This window comes from Citrus clementina, unplaced genomic scaffold, assembly GCF_000493195.1.
Source record: "Citrus clementina cultivar Clemenules unplaced genomic scaffold, Citrus_clementina_v1.0 scaffold_5, whole genome shotgun sequence".
NCBI lineage: Eukaryota > Viridiplantae > Streptophyta > Magnoliopsida > Sapindales > Rutaceae > Citrus > Citrus x clementina.
The window spans coordinates 4,956,323-4,979,105 of record NW_006262201.1 but is presented as its reverse complement, the minus strand read 5'-3'; the positions used below and the strand labels follow the sequence as shown (position 1 = coordinate 4,979,105).

At 36.2% G+C, this 22,783-nt stretch overlaps 1 protein-coding gene across 1 annotated transcript; it reads right to left on the bottom strand.

Moving 5' to 3' along the window:
- Positions 1 to 48: 48 nt before the first annotated feature.
- LOC18042733 (heat shock 70 kDa protein 6, chloroplastic) lies at positions 49 to 4,461 on the bottom strand. The gene is made up of 8 exons (XM_006431554.2): positions 3,491 to 4,461; positions 2,581 to 2,833; positions 2,368 to 2,447; positions 2,124 to 2,266; positions 1,933 to 2,031; positions 1,550 to 1,739; positions 1,010 to 1,408; positions 49 to 710 (listed from the first exon to the last, which is right to left on the bottom strand). Exons 1-8 carry the CDS (start codon positions 4,064 to 4,066, stop codon positions 306 to 308), a joined length of 2,145 nt encoding a protein of 714 aa, XP_006431617.1. The 5' UTR covers positions 4,067 to 4,461; the 3' UTR covers positions 49 to 305.
- Between the last annotated feature and the right edge of the window lie 18,322 nt (positions 4,462 to 22,783).

Here is a 22,783-nt window from a genome sequence, read left to right as displayed (position 1 = left end):
TTACCCATCTATCAAAATATAAATATGTGGAAAACAAACTGCTGAACAGTTGTGTAATGCAAGCGAAGCTTTATCATTCTCAATATGCTTTAAATAAAAACAGCTTTGGCCGTAACGGCAATGGTTCTGCTTTTTGTGTTCCTACTTAGTATCTCTACCATCCTCGATATTCCTAAAATCAATTCAACTCTGTTATCCATGCATCAAAAATGACTGGAGACATAACCCAAGTTATATCACATCCCGCCAAAATCAAATTCTTATACACATCCAATAAATTAGGAAGACAAAAACTAGGCAGATTTTCACTTGCTGTCAGTGAAATCTGCATCGATGACATCACCATCCTGTCCTTTGTTGGATGAGTCTGAAGCTCCAGCCTCAGCACCAGGAGTAGGTCCAGCGCCAGGTGCAGCCCCAGCTCCTGGTTGGTTGTAAAGGGACTGGCCAAGCTGCATAACTTCTTGGTTTAGGGCGGACATAGTGTCCTTCATTGCTTGGGTTGAACCCTCTGCAATTGCATCCTTGAGCTCCTTGAGTTTTCCTTCAACCTTCCCCTTCACTTCGGCTGGAACCTTGTCTCCCAGCTCCTTCAGCTGTTTCTCCGTTTGGTATACGACAGAATCCGCCTGGTTCTTGGTGTCAATAGCATCTCTTTTCTCTTTATCCTCCTTGGCAAATCTCTCAGCTTCTTGCACCATTCTTTGCACCTGAATATCACAATCCAGACATTTTCAGCACGATTCCACCATAAACATAATCATAACATCTAAAAAATGCAATCCATCAATGTCAATACAGTGGAATGACTAATAGCTTCCGATTTAGACCATCAAGCATACAAATTATGGAGGACCCGAAAGCACAATTAACTCTACTGAACACAAGAGCTTGTTAGAAAATAAACTAGATTCGGTAACAATAAGCTGTTGAGGCTAAAATGTGGCCCCAGATGAGGCATAAGTCAGAGACAATTAAGAATTGCTCAATTAGCAAACATCAAACATACCTCATCATTGGGTAAAGTGCTGGCACCAGTAATGGTGATGTCTTGTTTCTTTCCGGTGCCTTTGTCAACAGCAGAGACAGAAAGAATACCATTGGCATCGATGTCAAATTTAACCTCAATTTGAGGAACCCCACGCGGTGCTGGAGGGATGCCATCAAGACGGAAGCTGCCAAGAGATTTGTTGTCCCTCACGAATTCTCTTTCACCTTGGAGAACATTGATCTCGACACTGGTCTGACCATCAGCAGCTGTTGAGAACACCTCTGACTTGGAAGTGGGCAAAGTTGTATTTCTAGGAATAATTTTGGTCATCACACCACCCAAGGTTTCCAAACCAAGAGATAATGGGGTCACATCCAACAGAACAATGTCACTGACATCACCAGCAAGAACACCAGCCTAAGATGAAAAAATATAAAACATGTCGTAAGTTTATAGAGATGATGTTATTCACACATGATTCATTTCCCCAATTTACGTTTTAACCACATCGAAAATTTACAACATTAAGAGGTATTATTGCACTAGCATTGAACCTACCTGAACGGCAGCTCCTAGGGCAACAACTTCATCAGGATTGACTGTAACATTTGGTTCCCTTCCAGTCATCTTCTTCACCAGCTCCTGAACAGCTGGAATACGTGTTGATCCACCGACAAGAATAACCTCATCAAGATCCTTGAAGGAAAGTTTTGCATCCCGCAAAGAAGTTTCAACAGGCGTCTTGAGCCTATTAAATGCAAATAGCAAAGATGAGTCTAATAAGCATTATTACCCAAATAGAGTAAAAATAGCCAAGAAGTGATAGGAAGAACATATAACTATTCAAACTAATACTTAAACCGACAAGCACCAATCCAACTCTCCCATCACATAATGCATAGGCGTAGAAATGAACAAGCTTGTCAAGCAACAAAAGGTACCTGTCCAGTAGGTCTGAACACAATTCCTCAAACTTAACCCTCGTAAGGGTGGTGTCAATATGCTTCGGCCCATCTGCAGTAGCAGTAATGAAAGGCAAGCTGGACAAGCACAAAATCATCAGTACAACATACTGCCCGGTGGGAGAATGTGTCCATGTACAAACAGAGTTACTCATGTACATGCAACATACCTGATGTTTGTTTGAGTCAAAGATGACAGCTCCATCTTAGCCTTCTCAGCCGTCTCAGTTAGACGCTGAAGAGCTTGTTTGTCCTTCAAAAGATCTATGCCTTCATCTCTCTTGAAGTTTGAAGCAAGCCAATCAACAATCCTCTGCATACGTCAGGTGATAAATGTCAGTCCATTTAGCACCTAATCAGACTCAACACACGCGAATAAAAATGTTAATCAGAGACGAGACGAAGAATTCAAACCTTATCAAAATCATCACCACCCAAATGCGTATCGCCTGAGGTGGAGAGCACTTCAAACACTCCATCACCGACCTCAAGGACTGCAATCAAAGTGAAATGAATGAGACAATGCTCAAATGTTCAAATACAGGCAGTTCTTTCAATTCAAAGTGCAACACGTGTAACTACAGAAAACAATATAATAGATAAACCTCGAATACTTCTCAACAGTACCTGAAACATCAAAAGTACCACCACCAAGGTCAAACACTAGGATGGTCTCGTTGTTTTTCTTTTCAAATCCATATGCCAACGAAGCAGCAGTAGGCTCATTAATTATACGCAGAACATCTAAGCCAGCAATTCGACCAGCATCCTTTGTTGCTGTTCTCTGGGAATCATTGAAGTAAGCAGGCACTGTGACCACTGCTTTAGTCACACTATCATTTAAGAACTTGGACGCATCATCGACAAGCTTTCTCAAGACCTAAATCAGTAACAAAGAGTAAACAAATGATATAAGGTACCCTTCAAATAGACCAATTAAGATGAAGTAATCATGTTGTTTATTAATTCATAGCCAGCACGCATATCACAGATTACAAATGCATGTGAATACAAATTGTTCACACTTTCACATGTATTCATGCACATATATGAATGTCTTCGAAAACCAATCTTCAGTGTGACCACATCTGCTGCCAAACAAAATTCCCTAAATATGTAAACAAAGTTTATAGAACCACCCATTGACACACCTAACTAATCAACATAAAAGTACTTGTCTCTTCAACTTGCAAGAAGAAATTATTGTTCCATATAGAAGCCAACATTAACCAAAACCTATTTCCCTAATCCAAAAACCAAAATTCAACAAGATGCAGACACCTACATTTTCTTTCACTGCAGAATCACTTCCTAAAACCAGAAATTTCCAACTCAAACTAAAAACCATCACTAAACTAATTAGCACCCAATCCAAACACCCAAACAACACATTCCAAAATCTCAAATTCTCAATAGAAATAAAAAAAAACCACAAGTAATTCCAAAGCAAACTAAACAAAAAAAAAAAATAACATAAACAAAAATTCAACAATACCCCTAAAAATACAACACATTTCATCTCACATATATTATTTACCTGGGCCGAAATCTCTTCAGCAGCAAACTGCTTGCCGATAGCAGGACACTCCAACTTCACATTCCCATTCTCATCTCTCACAACTCTATACGAAACCTGCTTCGATTCCTCATCAACCTCCACCATCTTCCTCCCAATAAACCTCTTCACAGAAAAGAAGGTGTTCTCCGGGTTCACAACCGCCTGCCTCTTCGCAATCTGACCCACCAACCTATCCCCATTCTTCGTGTACGCCACCACAGACGGCGTCGTTCTTTGCCCCTCAGCATTCGTCACTATAGTCGGCTTCCCTCCTTCCATAGCCGCGACAGCCGAATTCGTCGTCCCCAAATCAATCCCCACCACCTTCTCATTCACCACCCTCACCGGCCCGACATACCTTCTCCCTCTGTTCTCACTCTTCAACCTCAAAAACGCAGCGCTTGGGACCGACCCGAATCGGTTCCCGCCAACCCTTTGCCCAAAAAACAAATTTCTCGACCCCGCCGTGTTCTCACGACCGGTTTTACTGTTTTTTCTCGACGAAAATGAAATATTACCGAGGAAATGAATTTGAGCTGCCGATGAACAAGCCATGCTTATATTTCAGAAAATTAAACAAGCCCTTTTGTTATTTCAGTGAGATATGTGGGAATTTGAATGCGGGCTTATTTGTGTTTGTGTGTGTGTGTGGGTGTGTGTGTGTGGGTGTGTGTGTGTGTGTGTGTCAGAGAGAGACAGAGAGTTCAGTTTTAGTTCTTGAAGACTGCGAAGAAGAAGGAAGAAGATAAAGAGAGAAGGGTTTAGGGGGTAGATAGAGAGAGAGTACAGGTGAGGGTTAGGTGGTGACACGTGTAAGGATTCTAGAATGGTCTTCTGGGGGGAGAGGGTGATTTGCGGCCGTATGATCGGTGATAGAAAGATCGAGGATGTTCGCGTTCGGGTTAGTTTTGTCTGCGCGTTGGATTGAGTTTTCCAGTCGAAGACCCCACTGTGGTGTGAGCCAATAAGACCGCCAGAGACCTCTGTGGCACCAGTGGTACACACAAGTCATGGGTAATCATTGGTCCGATGAGTAGTTGGGCTGGGCTCGTTTAATTAATTCTTGGTAAAAAAAAATACAATATTGACTAGAAAATCTTGACCTTCTTTATATATATAGGATATTATGAAATTTACAGCCGCCTACCTATTTGTTTCCTCTTTTATAAAAATACACAAATATTTTTTTTTTTAACGCGCCACTTGAAGTTACGTTTTTATTTCACTTTTCCACTTCCGTCTATTCTCCGTTAATAGAGTTAACAGATATTAATGAAATGACTTTTTTGCCCCTCAAGGGAAAATTACAATTTAACTGAAATAAAAGACAAGAAAATAAGATTCAAAAAATGTAACCGTTAGCTCTCAAACGACTACAATTTCGGCTATATATAAACACAAGAAATAACAAGAAACATGTCAAACAACTCACAATGCTCAAAGACGTTATCTTCCAACACATCATTTATACCATTCATTTGCCATTTTTAAAGCTCAGAACCAACCAAATTGAAACCAAAAACCTGCTTATACATCAACCTAATTTGCCTCATATAATCCATCAAACCCATAACTGCACATTAAAGCAAACAATTATGCCATCCATTTGTCCTAATTACAACCATTACCAGCCAAATTGAACTTAAAAACCTGCTTATACATAATCCACACATTCAAGCTCACAACTTTTCCTTTTCTCTTTTACAAATGGCATCGAGTTATAGCTCAAGTTCTGCAGTTAGTGGACAGCCACATAGAAAAGTTAAATGCATTCCTAATAACTGTTGGTGTGGTGTGCAGGCATGTGCTATGGTTTCCACTACACAATAGAATCCTAATGCAATGTTTTGGTCATGTAAGTTGAATAAATGCAAGTTTTGGCAATGGTTTACTACTGAAGCTCTCATATACCCTAGTATTGATCAAATGGCGGATAATCAAAAGATGGAGCTGAATGATGATGTAGTGAAGATAAAGAAAAGACTTAAGCTCATTGAGGGGAAGCTTAAATATATCATAATTCTGCTGCTTTGTGTCTGTGCAATTGTGCTTTTTAAAATGTAATGTAGCTTTTTTTTATATACATTAATGTAATTAACTTCTATCACTGACAATTAATGAAACAATTATAATTTACCTTAAAACTTAAAAGTGGCATACTCCAAAACTGTCATGTTGGTTTTATAAGCTATAAATTAGTGATGCTTTTAGCATCAACAACGTTAACAGATGCAACTCGAAAAGGTAACTACTGAACAAATGCAAGCTTTTTAACACAACAGCAAAATCCTTGTAAGAAAAGAAGCAAAATCACTGTTTAACTAAGTTCCAACATACCATAATATCCAAAATGGTAACTATCCAAGAGGGCAACTACTAAGACATCATAAATAGTCTATGTGATTTCCAAAGTAACATATCATAATTATCCAAACTGAAGCCAAAATAACCATCATAGTATTAAACAACAGCCTACAAAACAAGTTAAAAGTCAAGTTTACTTCCATTTTGCTCATGCCGAAGTTGTTCATCCTCTTGTTCCAGCATGTCCACCGCTAGATCCAGCCTTTCTTTTCTTTGTTCTAGCTTCAGAAGTTTCTCCCGGACCACTTCGTATCTAAATACATGAAATGTTAGTTAAACAAGCTCAATCACAACAACAAAAATATGAGAACATGGAAGCATTTTTATATGCACCTGTTTTCGCTTTCTTAGTGCTTGGGATGAGGCAGTTACTGATTGAGATGAGGTTGCTAGTTGGGATGATGTTAGTGCTTGGGATGAGGCAGTTGCTGGTTGAGATAAGGTTGCTGGTTGAGATGAGGTTGCTGGTTGGCCTGAAGCACTTGAACGTGATGCTGATGCTTGGGAAACATGTTGTGAATGAGTATCGAATTTCACAAGTAATGCACAATAAATAAAAAATGGGAAATTAGCACCTGTTTTCTCCTCCTCATTCTCTGCTCTGAAGCATTCAGTGGCTGATTTGTTGTAGGTAATGCCTGCAAAACATGATAAATGTAGTAAATGCTAAACAATAAACATAATAAATAGTAATAATTTATTTGTAATAAATAATAATAGTATAAACATACATTGGAATTATTTTTTTCTAACTCGAGCTGCCTTTGCAACGGATGGCCTTAATGGGCAGGATCCGACATTATAATTAGATCCACCACAGAATGAGCAAATGATAAAAAATTTTCTTTTTTCTTTATGTGGCTCATTTGTGGCTCTTTTTCTACATTTCTTGGGCCTTCCAATCTTCCTTTGCACAATTGGAGGATCAATTAATGGTCTTCCAGTAGGCTCCCATGTACACTGGTCTGGAATAGGATTAAACATCAACGAATATGTGCTAAGGTAAGCTTGTTTGCTAAAGCATATTGGAACATACTCCTGAACTTCATGTCTTGCATATCCCATGGCAGCCATAGCATGTGCACAAGGGAGGCCGACAATTTCCCAATAACCACAATCACATTTTCTGCACTCTAACATCACCATAAACCTCCTAGCTGGATAATAAGCTTTATCCATTACTTGAAAATTAAGATCGCCAGAAGCTTACACAATCATTTTTTGTGCAATTGTGCTTTTTTTGTCCAGATGTTTCAACACCTTAGGCGTCAAAGGGCTTTTCTAAGTGGCTGCTTTATTTTTTCTCTTTGTAAACCGTTTCATAAGTTTACATCTGATTTCTTCAAGCATTGTCAAGCAAGGTCTGTCTCGATAAGCTAATATCCAGCTGTTGAAGCATTCTGATGCGTTATTATCAGTTCGATCTACCATACAATTTCTGTCATACGTATGCATCGACCAATTATACCCCAAAAGCTCTTTTTCCAACCACTGATATGCAGCTTCTTTTTCAGCCTTGATCTCTGCCATTGCCTCGTTGAAATCATGCTTGTTACCACTCTTAGCAGCCCTCCAAAATAGTTGTTCCAACTGTGCACCAGCAAACAACTTAGAAAAATTTGCATAAACATGCCTAGTACATACCCTATGATAGGCAGTAGGCCATGTGTTTGCAATTGCATTAACAAGTCCCTTTTGTCTGTCACTGATAAATGTCATTAGTCTGCCATCATCCAAGTAATTATGCAGGTGCTCCATAAACCAGCCCCATGTCTCCGTATTCTCAATTTCACAAACACACAATGCCAACGGAACAATCCCATTGTTAGCATCCATACCAACTGCAGCTAATAGCACTCCACAATACTTACCCTTCAGGTGACATCCATCCACTCCAATAAAAGGCCTGCAGCCATTGAGAAAAGCATTTTTCTGTGCAGGAAAGGAAACAAAAAACCTTTGGAATAAAACTTTATCAGGTATAGAGACAGCATCACACAACACTTTGCAAATTGCTCCTGGATCAGCTTTCTGAATAGCTGCAGCATACTGAAACAGTTTTTGATATCCCTTGGAATGATCCCCAAATACCTCAAGTCTTGCCTTCGCTCTAGCCCTATACAATGTCATCTTTCCAATATTCAACCCAAAAGTCTCTTCCAAATAATTCTTCAAGATATCAATCTTCACATTGGGATCAACAGCAACTTGATTCTTTATTTTACCAGCAACCTACGTGGAAGTTACTTTCACTGTTTTATTAGTAAGTCTGCAGCTATGCGTCTTTTTGTACTCTCGCAATATGAAACCACTTCCATTGTTCATTTTTGCACCAACCACATACCATGGACAGCCAGATTGCTTACAAGTAGCCACAAATCGTCTCGACTCACTATATATTATTTTAATAGCGAACATTTTCTGAACCATCACCTCATTTAATATCTCTCTAAAATGAACTACATCTCTGAATACATGCCCTACTTTTAGCCTATATTTCCCATCAGCACCTATTTTGTACTCATGTTCCTCTATATAATTAGTCAATTGGGCAGTGCCCAGCTCAATGTCATCATCAGAAGAGTTAATCACATTTTTTACCTCTTTATCAACATCAAATAAATTATCATCTGAATCAGTTTCCAAGTGGCAGCTTTTAAGTCTTTCAGTAGCTCCACCACTAGCTCCATCAACAGCTCTATCAAGATCAGCTTGCATGAAGTTCACATTAAGATCATCATCACTGTTAAGCCTTCTGTCCGAGCAATCAGATAGCAGTGCATCCTCATCAGAGTCATCTTCCTTAACAACAATATTTTTCTCAACAGCAGCATGTTCCACCACAGAAGCATGCCCCCCCATAGCAGCATGCTCCCTAACAACATCATTTTCCTCAACAGAAGCATGTCCCTCAATTGAGTCATTTACCTGAGTAATAAGCTCATCAGATAATACAACTTCTAAGTTAGTCAACAATGCCTGAAATAAAGCAGCATCTTTGAACTGAGGGCAAAGAACTGGTACAATGTCAACTTCAAATACACGGGCACCCAAACGCCTATATAGTGCCAACAAACACTCCAACCCAAAGTCTGAATCTAGCGCAATCTTAACCTTATTCTCTGGGTTTGTAACGTTTAACAGAATCTGTGAGCTCGAGCCTAATCCGTATGCACCCGTAATCGTCAATGCAGCATCCTTTATTTTGGTTACGGTACAATCAGGTCCAAGCAATCCAAAATTCTGCGTCTTATCTCTAAAGGATATTACTAACTCCAGTTGTGTCATCCTAAACGATTTAGCAAATTCAGGTCCAAGCAACCCATCAAAAACGATTTAGCAAATTCAGTAACACGATTATAAAATACATGCATTATAGTAAATGTTCTTTTAGTTTTGTGAAAATAAATTCTAGGGTTTCCAACAACAATGATTAACAAGAATCACCAATGGAACAATAATTAACAAAACATTGAGACTTAATAGCAAACAAATTCAACGAAACTCACTTGAAATTTGGCTGAAACCTCCTAAATCGAAACGTCCAGGCTTGTAACAATTCATCTGTTTCGTCAACACTTTTGAATCTTCGTATGAAACCTCCTAAATTGAAACCCAAGCTTATTTCTTTGATGAAAATATATGGAAATTGGAGATTAACTGGCTTGATTTAGCTTTTTCAAGCAACACAGTCAAAGACGAAGGTGGATGCCGGGAATGTTAGGAAATGTTTCTTACTTGTTGGACCTAGGAAATTCTATGTATCAATTTCGTTAAACGATTGTGGATTTCTTTTTTTTTTTAATTTTTCCATAGAAGTAAAACGACGTCGTTTTACTCTTTTAAACAATACTGCGATACGGTGTAGTTTTAAATATCCAAATGAAATATCGATTTTGCCCCTTTAACATCAACAATGTTCCAATGGAGAATAGACGGAAGTGGAAAAGTGAAATAAAAGGGTAACTTCAGGTGGCGCGTTGAAAAAAAAAAGTGTTTGTGTATTTTTGCAAAAGAGGAAACAAATAGGTGGACAGTTGTAAATTTCCCTATTATCATTTTCCTATTAAAGTTTTTCTGACAAATCAAATCAGTACCATGTTTTGGTAAAAACTACATTTTATCACTAAATATTTAATTTGTTATCATTTTACTACTATTCCGTTAACACAGTTAAATATTTACTGATGTCACAAGGACTTTTAAGACATTTTTGGCTGAAGTCAAAACGCTACATTTGCAATTGGAAAATAAACATTTAGTCTTGCAAGGTAAATAATTAAAAAAAGTAAAAAAATTGTAACCCTCCATCTCCAATCGCTCTCTCTCTCTCTCTCATGGCCCCTTTCTCTCTCGCGGTCAACCAAGCACAAGAAGCAACAAACAAAACACAAACACACACAGGAGCCGCATCTTTGCAAAGCCAAATCTCTAACTTTTCTTTTCTCTTTTTTTTTTTATAAAAGATTTCTCCCACCTTTTCTTTTCTCCCACCACTTGCTACTAGCTTCTACTTTTTTTTTCTACATATACAGCAAAAAGGGACCACGATTGTGTTTGCGTGGCGACTCTTGACTCTCAAGAGTTGCCTCGGCAACTAGTTTTCATTAATTCGTCATCACCTAGCGTTGACATAGCCATTGTTTTTCCTTTTTTTGCTCTAATCTTTGTGTATTGAAGCTGTTTGTTAAAATGATTAAGGGGAAAGCCGTATAGAGAAACCAGGGGACTCTGTCATTGGATGTCTGATGTGGGAAATAATTCGGTTTAAAGAAATGCTTGCCTTGTGAGTGTGTTTGTACTTAGCTTTCTTCTACTTCGCACTCAAAGCCAGTTGTGGGAATAAATTAATTGCTTGCAACAAATCTGATTCGGATGATGGTAAGAAGAAATCTGATAGCAATGAGGGTGAGACCAGGTCAGAGGAGAGGTCTGGAGAAAAAGTTGATGGTCAGGGAGAGGAGAATGAAGATCAAGAGTTGGAGAAAGGTTCTGATGATAACTGGCTTCAACGGTCGACAGTTCATGCCTTAATAATCTATTAAGCGATTTTGATCGTTGGATTCAATCTTTTTACATCCAACGACACTTTACAATAAGGACAAAAAACGTGATACGGTGTCACAGTTACGCTGTAGCTGTAGTTGTAGTTGGATCCTTTTAATTAATGGATTCTTGCTACAATAATTTGTAGTTTTCTTTTTTGTTATTTCTTTCCTTTTCATGGCCAAAATAGTCTTTTAACTCATATTTCGTTAAATATTAACTTATTTTTAACGGAAAAGTAGTAAAGTGATAACAATTAAACGTTTGGTAGTAAAATGTAGTTTTTACCAAAGTATAGTACTGACTTGATATGTCAGAAAAACTTTAGTAGTAAAATGATAATATCCCTTATATATATTCAATTGTTACCTGATATTATAATTTGGGATCAGAATCTACATCGATACACTCATAGCACAGTTTAAAGGTCTACCAAGAGTATAACTAGAAATTAAGATATTTATCTCTAACTATAGTTATAGGAAGGGAAATAAATTATTTTAAATCACCCAAATATAAAAGACTCAAATTGGTACCTTAAATGATTATTCGGGCACCGCCTATGATTAGGTGGAAGCCTTGCTAGCAAGAGAAATTGATAGTGAGATGTTGTGGTTTAGTGAAATGATCATATGGACTTCATTATTCTTAGAAATGATCACACAAATTTTTTATAAAGACGTACTGACAAATCAATGACCATTCAGAGTTTTATACTGGAATCAATTATATACCGTTTTCAAACTAGAGAAATAACGGAGAAAATTTTCATTTGAAATTATATGGTAGAAAGCAACATGAGACTGGAAGGCCACAATTAGCTTTAGATTTGTTTTAATGTCCACCTTTTTAAACAAACCTTAAGGACTTGTGTAACTATCTATAAACATAAAAAGGATATACGTAATTACTTTTAAAAATAACAGGATTCCTACGGTGCCAAATTAACATGATTTTGTAAGTTCTTTCCCTATTATTAATAATAACAAAATAACTTTAAGCACACCTTGGAGATACAATCTCAAATACTATATAGTAAACAATTGCGAAGAAAGAACATAATAATTTTACATGGTTCGATTCTCAGTCTGTATCCACGGGGCGAACGCATGAAGATAATTTAACTATAAAAAAATATAGGACGGTATAAATTTTGAACAATAATATACCCCAACCCAAATCCCAATATCCTAAAAATTCTCTCACCCTAGCTCTCAAAATTCACTCGATCAAATGCAAATCTCACATAAAGATAATCTTGGTACTTATGGTGCGTTTGGAATTGAGGTTGGATAGCTGTAACTTAAAAGATACAGTACTAAAATATTTGATAAACACTAACTGCTGTAACTTGAAAGCTATTTTTATATGATTTTTCACTTGTATGATGAAAAATTTATTATATTTTAAATAATTTTAGTAAAATCATTATTAAAAATTTATATTTACTATACACTATTAACTTTTATTTCATAATTATAATTTTTTTTTTCTACAACAACTGTAAAGTTACAGCACCTAAATTCCAAATAGGCTCTTAGTATCCTTGGCGCCACACAAGGATCGGTTTCTTGGAAACTAACAAAACTCTGACATTTGCCTTAATACATTGCTCGGTATCCTTAACCTGACAATGCAGACGACCAAAACATTTTTAATACAATTAAATCTTGTGAGTTTCAGAACTTGAAAAAACATGATATGTGTGTGTGTACACATAAGGGACAGAGAGTTAACTAATAAAAACCTGAAGTCTAGAACCACAGCCAGTGATGCTCCGAACCCAGTAGTGTAAGCAAACTTTGATAGTACCTGAATGCGCGAATTGTAAAAAAAAAAAAAATGGGCGAGCTAACAGAGCTCAACTATTAAACTTATTCAACTTATTGAAACTTATATGAATTGACACATAGCCTCCAGAATATAATGCCTTTTCAAGTATGCTGCTTCTTTTGATACCCTGCATTCTTGGTTAATAATTATTCGTTGACAATCAAATTGCGTATCAAGTTACAATGAGAGAGCGATGGAGATTTGGTCATTATGCAGCAAGTATAGTATATCACCTTTTGCTCCTCATTGTCTTAAATATCTATGAATGGCATCAATATTGCTCTGCTTGTATTTGTGCTTGAACCTAGATATGCAACAAAGATATTAATGAAAATAGATGGACCATGCAAGGGAAGTCACATTCTTCCAAAGCCAAGTGCGATGTTACATACTCTGGGTAAATCCTTTCACCAAAATAAAACGTTTTTCAACCACTACTATTTGTCCAGCAAACTATCAACCAATATGTGGGGGAGGGGGACGACCTCAGTATAAGAAAAAGTTTATTCAATAGGAAATTAAAATAGTAGAAAATATAACATACTCCTGATAATATTCAGATTACTTTAGGATAATAAATGTCCGGATCCTTGAGGTCTGTTTCAAATGTCTAGCTCACATCATACTTGAATCTGCACCAGCATGCTGTAATATTACGTATGAACAAATCAAGAAGTTGCTTAATGAAACCGAAGATAAGGCTATGAAAATCTGTCTCGATGTTTGCTTTCGAGTTAATGATCTAGCTATTGATGAAATCCCCACGGCTATAAAATATATGGAGAGTGGTGATCATGATTCTGCCGGCCGATATGCAGAGGATGAAATAATTGAATGTGATACTTGTGACAGTTCTTTTTTCAGAATTTTCAGAAATTCCGAAGTCGCCAGTAATGATAGAAATAATTGTTTGAATAACCTTTCTACGGTTAATTTGGATATTATAGTTGTTCAACTTGGGTCAATAATAGTCCTGGGGGTAATCCAAAATAAAATAAATAAATCAATAATTCTATTCATTGCTATTCTATCATGTGGAATATATAAGTTATTAGCAATTTTTAAGTCGTCTTACTTGATCGGTCACTGGAGTTCAAATTCTGGAGAGGTATAGGGGTTAAAATAATTGACTTGGGTTTTACCCAACACGAGTTCTAATCTTCTAAACAATAAAACAATATTAAAATTTATGTTTTTCCTATCATACGAGAGATTAAAAAGAATACATTAAAATAAATGGATCGTATCTGTGTTTGCTTAAATTTGACATGACACGATTGCATGAATTAACACTCCTAATTAACATTATATATATTTTTTTGACTTGGGGAGAAATAGTCATACAATTTGAGTTATGGTAGCCCGCATGAACATAAAAATGAAGAACATAGAAATGCACACTTTATTTCTAAAAAAATTCATAGCCTAATAAACACAAAATCTATCAGAGCAAAATGCAGAACATAAAATTAAATTAATAACTTTTAGTTGGTAAAATACTAATACTACTTTTCTTTCTACCTCTCAAACTCCTAAAGAACTCCTTGGGCTGCAACGCCATCACAATTAACAAGTCAAGGTATTGTTTTGTACTCAGAGGATTAATTTTTAAACAATAGTTGTTGTAAAAAAAATTCATAACTATGAAATAAAATTTGATAGTGTATGATGAATAAGTCTTTTCAATAAGAGTTTTGATAAAAATAATAAGATACTATTGATTTTTAATCATACAAATGTGAAAGAAAATCAACTTACTTTCTAAACCTTAACGGCTATTATTTACCAAATATCACGGTGCAGTTTAAAAATTATAGCTATAAATATCTCTTTTGGTGTAGCATCAAATCATGACAAAGCCACGCGTACGTGCATAATTAATAACATGTTGGTACAAATGACCTGGTGCTCCAGCAATTTTTTGGGAGCAAAAATCAGGCTTGTCTTGTACAGATTGAAAAAGGGGCAAAACTATGGTGCAACTGTGGTACCATACCACAGTTGCATTCAGCCGTTAGATTTAGCTACAATTGTTATCATAAGTTGATCCAACGGCTAGAAGAAACTGTAGTATGGTACTACAGTTGCACCATAGCCGGACCCTTGAAAAAGAAGCGTTTTGAACTTTTTCAAACTTATATGAATAGACACATATAGGGACTATAATATCTCGCCTTTTTAAATATGCTGCTTCGATTAATCCCCTGCAATCTTGGCAACTATCCTCTTAGCTAGGGTAGCTCAATGCCCTTTAACCTCACAGTCCCTACTAGCATGTACCTTAAAGAATCAGTCCTATCATTTAGCAAATGCTTTGTAAAGTAACCAGTGAAATCAATTCAAATGATTTCGAAATGACTTGAGAGAGTGCGTTTTTGGTGTTCAAATACAATGCTTCTTAAACGGTGTCATGGGCTACCGTTTCAGGATTAATGAAGCATGTGAGACGCACGTGAATGGGATTCTAATAACAGAAGCTGTTAAAAGTTGTTGATGAAGCATGGCTTGCACGTGAGCATCTGGAATTAGTTTCCAGGTGGTTATCAGCAACTAAAAGGAGCTGATTCTGGTGCAGCAAGCTGGTGACGAACCATGAGTATATAAGGGGGGTTAATCTCTCAATTGAAAGTATGTAATTTCCATGAGATATATTCTGTAATTCTCTGTAACCTTGAGCTCATTCAATAAAGGCATGTTGTCTTGTTCCTCCGTGGATGTAAGCTAATGGGAGTTAGCTGAACCACGTTAAATCACTCATGTTCTTTATTCTTTCTGTTTCATTGATTCTTTGAGTCTTTAATCTTTTGTGATTCTTAAACCATTGATTTGTTACTCAGAGTTCTTGGTTAAGTTTCTTTGAGTCATCTATAGAAGCATCTAGGAATCTGATCTTGGATCTTGGGTAGAAACTGCAGGTATTAAGAAAACTAAAGTGCCCTTCAGTTTCTACAATTGGTATCAGAGCAGGGTTTCTTTAATCAGATTCTAGTATGGCTCATCCTAAAGTTGATCTGGAGAAGTTTACAGGCAAGAACGACTTCAATATGTGGAAAGTGAAAATGAAGGCTCTACTGATAACTCAGGGACTAGGAGATGCTTTAGAACCAGTCACTAAGAAAGAGGGAATAGAAGCTTCATCATCACTAACACCACAACAGGCTACTGATATAGACAAAAGGGCAAGAAGCACAATAATCTTGAGTCTTGGAGACTCTGCTATTCGAGAAGTTGCCAAGGAGAAAACAGTGGCTGATTTGTGGGCAAAACTGGAAACTATCTATATGACAAAGTCTCTTACCAACAGACTTCATATCAAGAAAAGGATGTTTACTCTAAAGATGGCAGAGGGATCCTCTCTTGATGATTATATCGATGAATTCAATAGAGTGTGTGACACATTGGAGACCATTGATGAAAGCCTCAGTGATGAAAGTAAAGCTCTGCTCTTGGTAAGTTCACTTCCACAATCATACTCTAATTTTGTGGATGCCCTAATGTATGGGAGGCAGACATTGTCCTTGGATGAGGTGAAGGCAGCCTTAAATACTAGAGGGTTGCAAGAAAAATCTGTAAGTATAGAAAATTGAGTTGGGTTAACAGTAAAGGGAAAGTTTGAAAAGAATAAGAATGCAGCAAGAATCAGAAGCAATCCAAACCTAAAACCAAGCTAAAGGACCTGAAATGCTTCCATTTCCATAAGGAAGGACATTTCAAGAAGGATTGCCCAGATTTAAAGAACAAGAATAAGGAGAGAATTGGGAATGCAGCTACAGCTGAAGAAGAGGATGGCTATGAGTCAGCATGTGTGTGTGTTGCTATTGAGGATATGCAAAAGGGTAAGTGGATTCTTGACTCTGGTTGCATATTTCATATGAGTCCATATAAGAGTTATTTTTCTGATTATCAAGATCTTGATGGAGGAAGAGTAATGATAGGTAATAACACAGTGTGTAAAGTCATTGGGATTGGTAAAATTCATCTTAAGCTACATGATGGGTCTATAAAAGAAATTAGACAGGTTAGACATATTCCAGAACTTAAAAGGAATTTGATTTCTTTAGGAATTATGGATAAAATGGGATGTAGCATTAAGCTTGAATCAGGGGTGTTGAAGATTCTAAATGGATTCACACTGGTTATGAAAGGAACCAGAAAGAATGGAGTTTATATCTTAGATGGGGAGTCTGTAACAGGGGTCTTTAATGCCATTGAAAGCACTGCCATAGATAAAACTAAACTATGGCACTTAAGGTTTGGGCATATGAGTATCAAAGGTCTGAAAGAACTTAAAAAACAAGGTGTTTTGAGGAGTGATACAATTGAGGAGCTAGTTTTCTGTGAAGAATGCATCCTAGGTAAATCTATTAGGAATAGCTTCAAGAAATCAATACATAAGACCACTGAGATCTTGCAATATATACACTCAGACCTTTAGGGTCCATATCAGATTTTATCTCTGGGTGGAAATAGATACTTTATTACCATGATAAATGACTACTTTAGGAGAGTGTGGGTGTATGTGCTGAAAAGTAAAGATAAGGTGTTTGGAAAATTTAAAGAGTGGAAAGCTCTGGTAGAGAATCAAACTGAAAAAAGGGTTAAAAAACTAAGGACAGACAATGGCCTTGAATATTGCAATCAAGAGTTTGATAGTTTTTGTGCTAATGAAGGGATTGCAAGACATAGAACAGTAAGGTTAACCCCACAGGAAAATGGCCTAGCTGAAAAGATGAACAAGACTTTAATGGACAAAGTCAGATGCATGATGATACAGTCACAACTTCCTAAGGGGCTATGGACAGAAACCTTGCTGACAGCCTATCTTTTAGTGAACCTTATCCCATCTGCTGGAATTGACTCTAAAACACCATTAGAAATGTGGTATGGAAAACCTGGTAACTATGCAGACCTTAAAGCTTTTGGATGTGATGCTTATGCACATGTTAAGCAAGGGAAATTATCTCCAAGAGCTCTGAAGGGAAAGTTTATTGGGTATCCAGATGGTGTAAAGGGTTACAAGCTATGGTGCACAGACTTATCCCCACCAAGGTGCATCATCAGCAGGGATGTGATCTTTAATGAAGAAACTGTGTTCAGAAAAAAAAACCACAAATAAATGATGCTGAACCTCAGGATGAAACACTTGAGAGTATACAGTTTGAGGTGGAGCATCCAAATAAGAAGTCTTCTCAAGAAGGTGCAAATTCTGATGGAGATGAAGATGACAGTAGTGGAAACACTGAGGCACAATCTCAATAGCACACTCTAACTCAACTTAGAGACTACCATCTGGCCAGAGACAGAGAAAGGAGACATATAAAACCTCCACAAAGATATGGTTATACTGACCTCATTGCATATGCTCTGGCTGCATCACATGAGATTGATGAAGATGAGCCAACAAGCTACAGAGAAGCTCTGAAGAGTTCATATAAATCAAAGTAGCAAAGGGCTATGGATGATGAAATAGACTCACTATACAAGAATAACACCTAGGAATTGGTAAAGAAACCTGAGAAAAGAAGGATTGTGGGGTGCAAATGGATTTTCAAGCTGAAAGAAGGACTGACAGCTGATGAGCCTAGGAGATTCAAAGCTAGGCTAGTAGCAAAAGGGTATACACAGAAGGAAGGGGTTGATTTTAAGGAGGTCTTCTCACCAGTGGTCAGACATGTTTCAATAAGGGTATTATTAGCTCTAACAGCTGTATATGACATGGAGCTTGATCAACTTGATGTCAAAACAGCCTTTTTACATGGGAGATTACAAGAGGAGATTTTGATGACTCAACCTGAAGGATTTGTATGCTCTGAATACCCTGACCATGTATGCTTGCTGAAGAAGTCATTGTATGGCTTAAAGCAATCCCCAAGACAATGTTACCTCAGGTTTGATGAGTTCATGATATCTTATAGATTCATGAGGTGTAATTTTGATTGTTGTGTATACTACAAGCAAATAGATTTAGATCATCATATATACCTGCTACTGTATGTTGATGATATGTTGATTGCTTGTAAAGTGAGGGAAGAAATTGAAGCTTTAAAATAGATGCTGAACTCTGAGTTTGATATAAAAGATTTGGGACATGCCAAGAAGATTTTGGGCATGGAAATCACAAGAGATAGAAGGAAGGGAACTATGTTCTTGTCTCAGAAGAAGTACTTGGAAAAAGTACTTAACACCTTTGGAATGAACAACTGTAAACCAGTGATAACACCTTTGGCCTCTCATTTCAAACTCTCAAACCAGCAGTGTCCAAAGACAAGTGAAAAAAAGCAAGAGATGTCCAAAGTTCCCTATGCCAATGCAGTAGGGTGTATGATGTATGCAATGGTCCTTACAAGACCAGATATTTCACATTCTCTAAGCTTAATAAGCAGGTATATGGCATCACCTAGAAAAGAGCATTGGAGGGCAGCTAAATGGATGCTGAGGTATCTAAATGGAACCTTGGATTATGGGCTGTTGTATGGAAATGGTCGAGAGACAAATGAAGCTGGTTTATGGGGCTATGTTGACTCTGATTATGCTGGAGATCTGGACATAAGGAGGTCACAAACTGGATACATGTTCATGTTGAATGGATGCCTGATAAGCTGGAAAGCAAGTTTGCAACATGTAGTGGCCTTATCAACAACAGAGGCTGAGTATACTACAGCCTCAGAAGCTGTCAAGGAGGCTTTATGGCTTAAAGGCTTAATCAGTGAGTTGGGAATACCTCAGAAGGTTGTTGATATCCACTGTGACAACTCAAGTGCCATTTACTTGAGCAGAAATCCAGCTCATCATGAGAAAACCAAGCATATCGACATTAAGTTGCATTTCATAAGGAATGTAATATCTAAAGGAGTTGTGAATATGGTCAAAATACATACCAGCAACAATCCTGTTGATATGCTTACAAAGGTGGTACTTACAGCTAAGTTCAAGACCTGCTTGGACATAACTGAAATATGCAGTTTGTAACTTGCATGAAATTAAGGAGAAAGATGAACATGGATGAATTGTTTCAAGGTGGAGATTTGTAAAGTAACCAGTGAAATCAATTCAAATGATTTCGAAACGACTTGAGAGAGTGCGTTTTTGGTGTTTAAATACAATGCTTCTTAAACGGTGTCATGGGCTGCCGTTTCAGGATTAATGAAGCATGTGAGACGCACGTGAATGGGATTCTAATAACAGAAGCTGTTAAAAGTTGTTGATGAAGCATGGCTTGCACGTGAGCATCTGGAATTAGTTTCCAGGTGGTTATCAGCAACTGAAAGGAGCTGATTCTGGTGCAGCAAGCTGGTGACGAACCATGAGTATATAAGGGGGGTTAATCTCTCAATTGAGAGTATGTAATTTCCATGAGATATATTCTGTAATTCTCTATAACCTTGAGCTCATTCAATAAAGGAATGTTGTCTTGTTCCTCCGTGGATGTAAGCTAATGGAAGTTAGCTGAACCACGTTAAATCACTCATGTTCTTTATTCTTTCTATTTCATTGATTCTTTGAGTCTTTAATCTTTTGTGATTCTTAAACCATTGATTTGTTACTCAGAGTTCTTGGTGAAGTTTCTTTGAGTCATCTATAGAAGCATCTAGGAATCTGATCTTGGATCTTGGGCAGAAACTGCAGGTGTTAAGCAAACTAAAGTGCCCTTCAGTTTCTACATGCTTCATATTCACAATTACAAAACATCGATTACTTATCACAACTATGATAAATGAATAAGATCAAGACTTAAATGAACTCAAAAATTTATGGCAATAAAATATGTTAAAAGATTCAATTTCAAGTTATTTATAAAATCATAAACTTTTAAGTTTATTTTTCATTAATATACCTAGCCCGCATGTTATTAATGGTCCACGGGTTACATGCTAGCCCTCCAATGAAGTGTGCTTATTGTGGGGTTTCTCATGGACCGTGCTTTATCCTATCTCTAATTGTGACGCGTTTTTAAGACCCACATGCCTAATATTCTTGGCCCAACATAGTTCATACATGTACCGTGCTGTACTACATGTCCTACCAAAACATGCTCATGTTGTGTTGTGTTGTATGGACATGTGCTGTGCTCGTGCCGTGCCCATGTCGTGCTACTTGCCTCCTAACCCATTGGGCATCTCTACTGAATAAGTTGTTGTTAGAAAAGAGAAAATGAATTTGGTGTAAATTGGCAATGGAATCAACAACACAATCATTTCCTGGAATGAAAGGCACGGAAAGGATCATTTATCTACTTACAAAACTGCTACAGTTAGTGAGTGATCAGCTATGCAATTTTATTCTCTCCTTTTCACCTTATGAACTGTAGTATATATACATTAAATTAACAAGCAGCAAAAAATAAGATCAGTAAACATGGTCTTGCTATATTCTAACATATATTGATTAGCTTTTTTTTTTACTTTTTTTCAAATTAATGTAGTGATTAAGGGGCTGGATTTGTGACAATGAATATAACATTTGAGAACATAACCAGACCAGAACAGGAAACAGGCCAGGCAGTAGCATTAGTGAGTGAAGCGGACTCGACTTTCTATAGTTGCTTAGTAAATGATTGTTCCTATGTTGGATAATTGAGCTAGATTATTATTATGCTAACAATATCATCCATCTTGCACTCTATAGTATTTCTATTTTATTTGCTCAAAGTTTTTATTAATATTTTGTAAGAAAATTATGTTATCAAGTCTATTCATTTTTTAGAATTTTACTATCTTCTTGTTCTACATTACCTTTTAAATTAGAAAAAGCACTAAGAAATTAATACTCATGAAATTAGAAACTTTTAATAATTTTTTTTCTGATTATAAGGAATGTTCTTTTTTCTACTAGTCAAAATTGGTCTTTTAAAATTATTTCAAAGTCATCAATATGTTATTGCTAAGGCCTAGTTTGATAATATTGTATTCTTTTAAAATAATTACTGTTAGCTATGCTATAGAAGTAATCAACTCTGAAAAGAATCAATTAAATATTTAGTAACATTTATTTTTAAAAGTGCTGCAAATATTAAAAACAATTATGTGTGTTTGGTAAAATTTACTGTTAAACTATTGTAAGAATATAAATGACTAAATTAGACATAATGTTGAATAAAATTTATTTACACACTGATAAACATAACTAAAATAAATATTTATATTATTAGTTTTATTTTTTATTTCATTATCTCAATAATAATCATATTGATTTTATTTCCTAATTAATAAGGATACTTTTAGATTTTTTAATATATATGAAAAAAAATGTATGGAATTGTATTAAGTATGAAAGTAATTCTCAAAATCAAATTTTGAAAAGGTACTCCTTTCCTGCTTTTAAAAAATTGGTTGTAGGATGGGGTGATTTTGTCAAAAGTGATTTCTAAAAAAATTTACTAAACACTAAAATTAGCTTTTATCTTTTCAAGAGCCCTAAGTCATACTACAGTTGAAAAATTCCACTGATTAATTAAATTTAATAGAAAATGATAATCTAATTATTGAATAGAAATAAAAGAAAATTTTGTGTTGTGAAAAGAAATTATGGAAGTCTTTCAAGGAAAGATGATAATTGCATTTTAATAAACAAAAAAGATTTATAATTTGCTCAATGAGGAATGAGTATTTATCTGACAATATATGAAGTTTTTTCAATCCAGGAATCCCGTGTTTTATTTAAGTCCAAGTTTTATTTGCAATATTGTAAACACGTCTCGGACTAGAAGTTGACTATATTTATATTTGGTAAACTTCGATGGTATGAGGATTTATTTGACAAAATATGTAAATCTAAATCATAAATAAAAGGGTAAGGCTCTATTACTCCACACTCATGATCAATTAATAAATACATTAGGGTTATTTTAGTAATATAAAATTTTACTAAAATTAGAATGTGCAAAGAATATATTAGAGTGTAAATAATCACATCCTAAATAAAAATAGAGATTTGATGAATAGCTCAACTCTTCTATTGGTCTATAAATAAAGAAGTGTGCTTATTGCGGGTTTTGTCACAAGTCATGTTTTAGCTCATCTTTAATTTTGA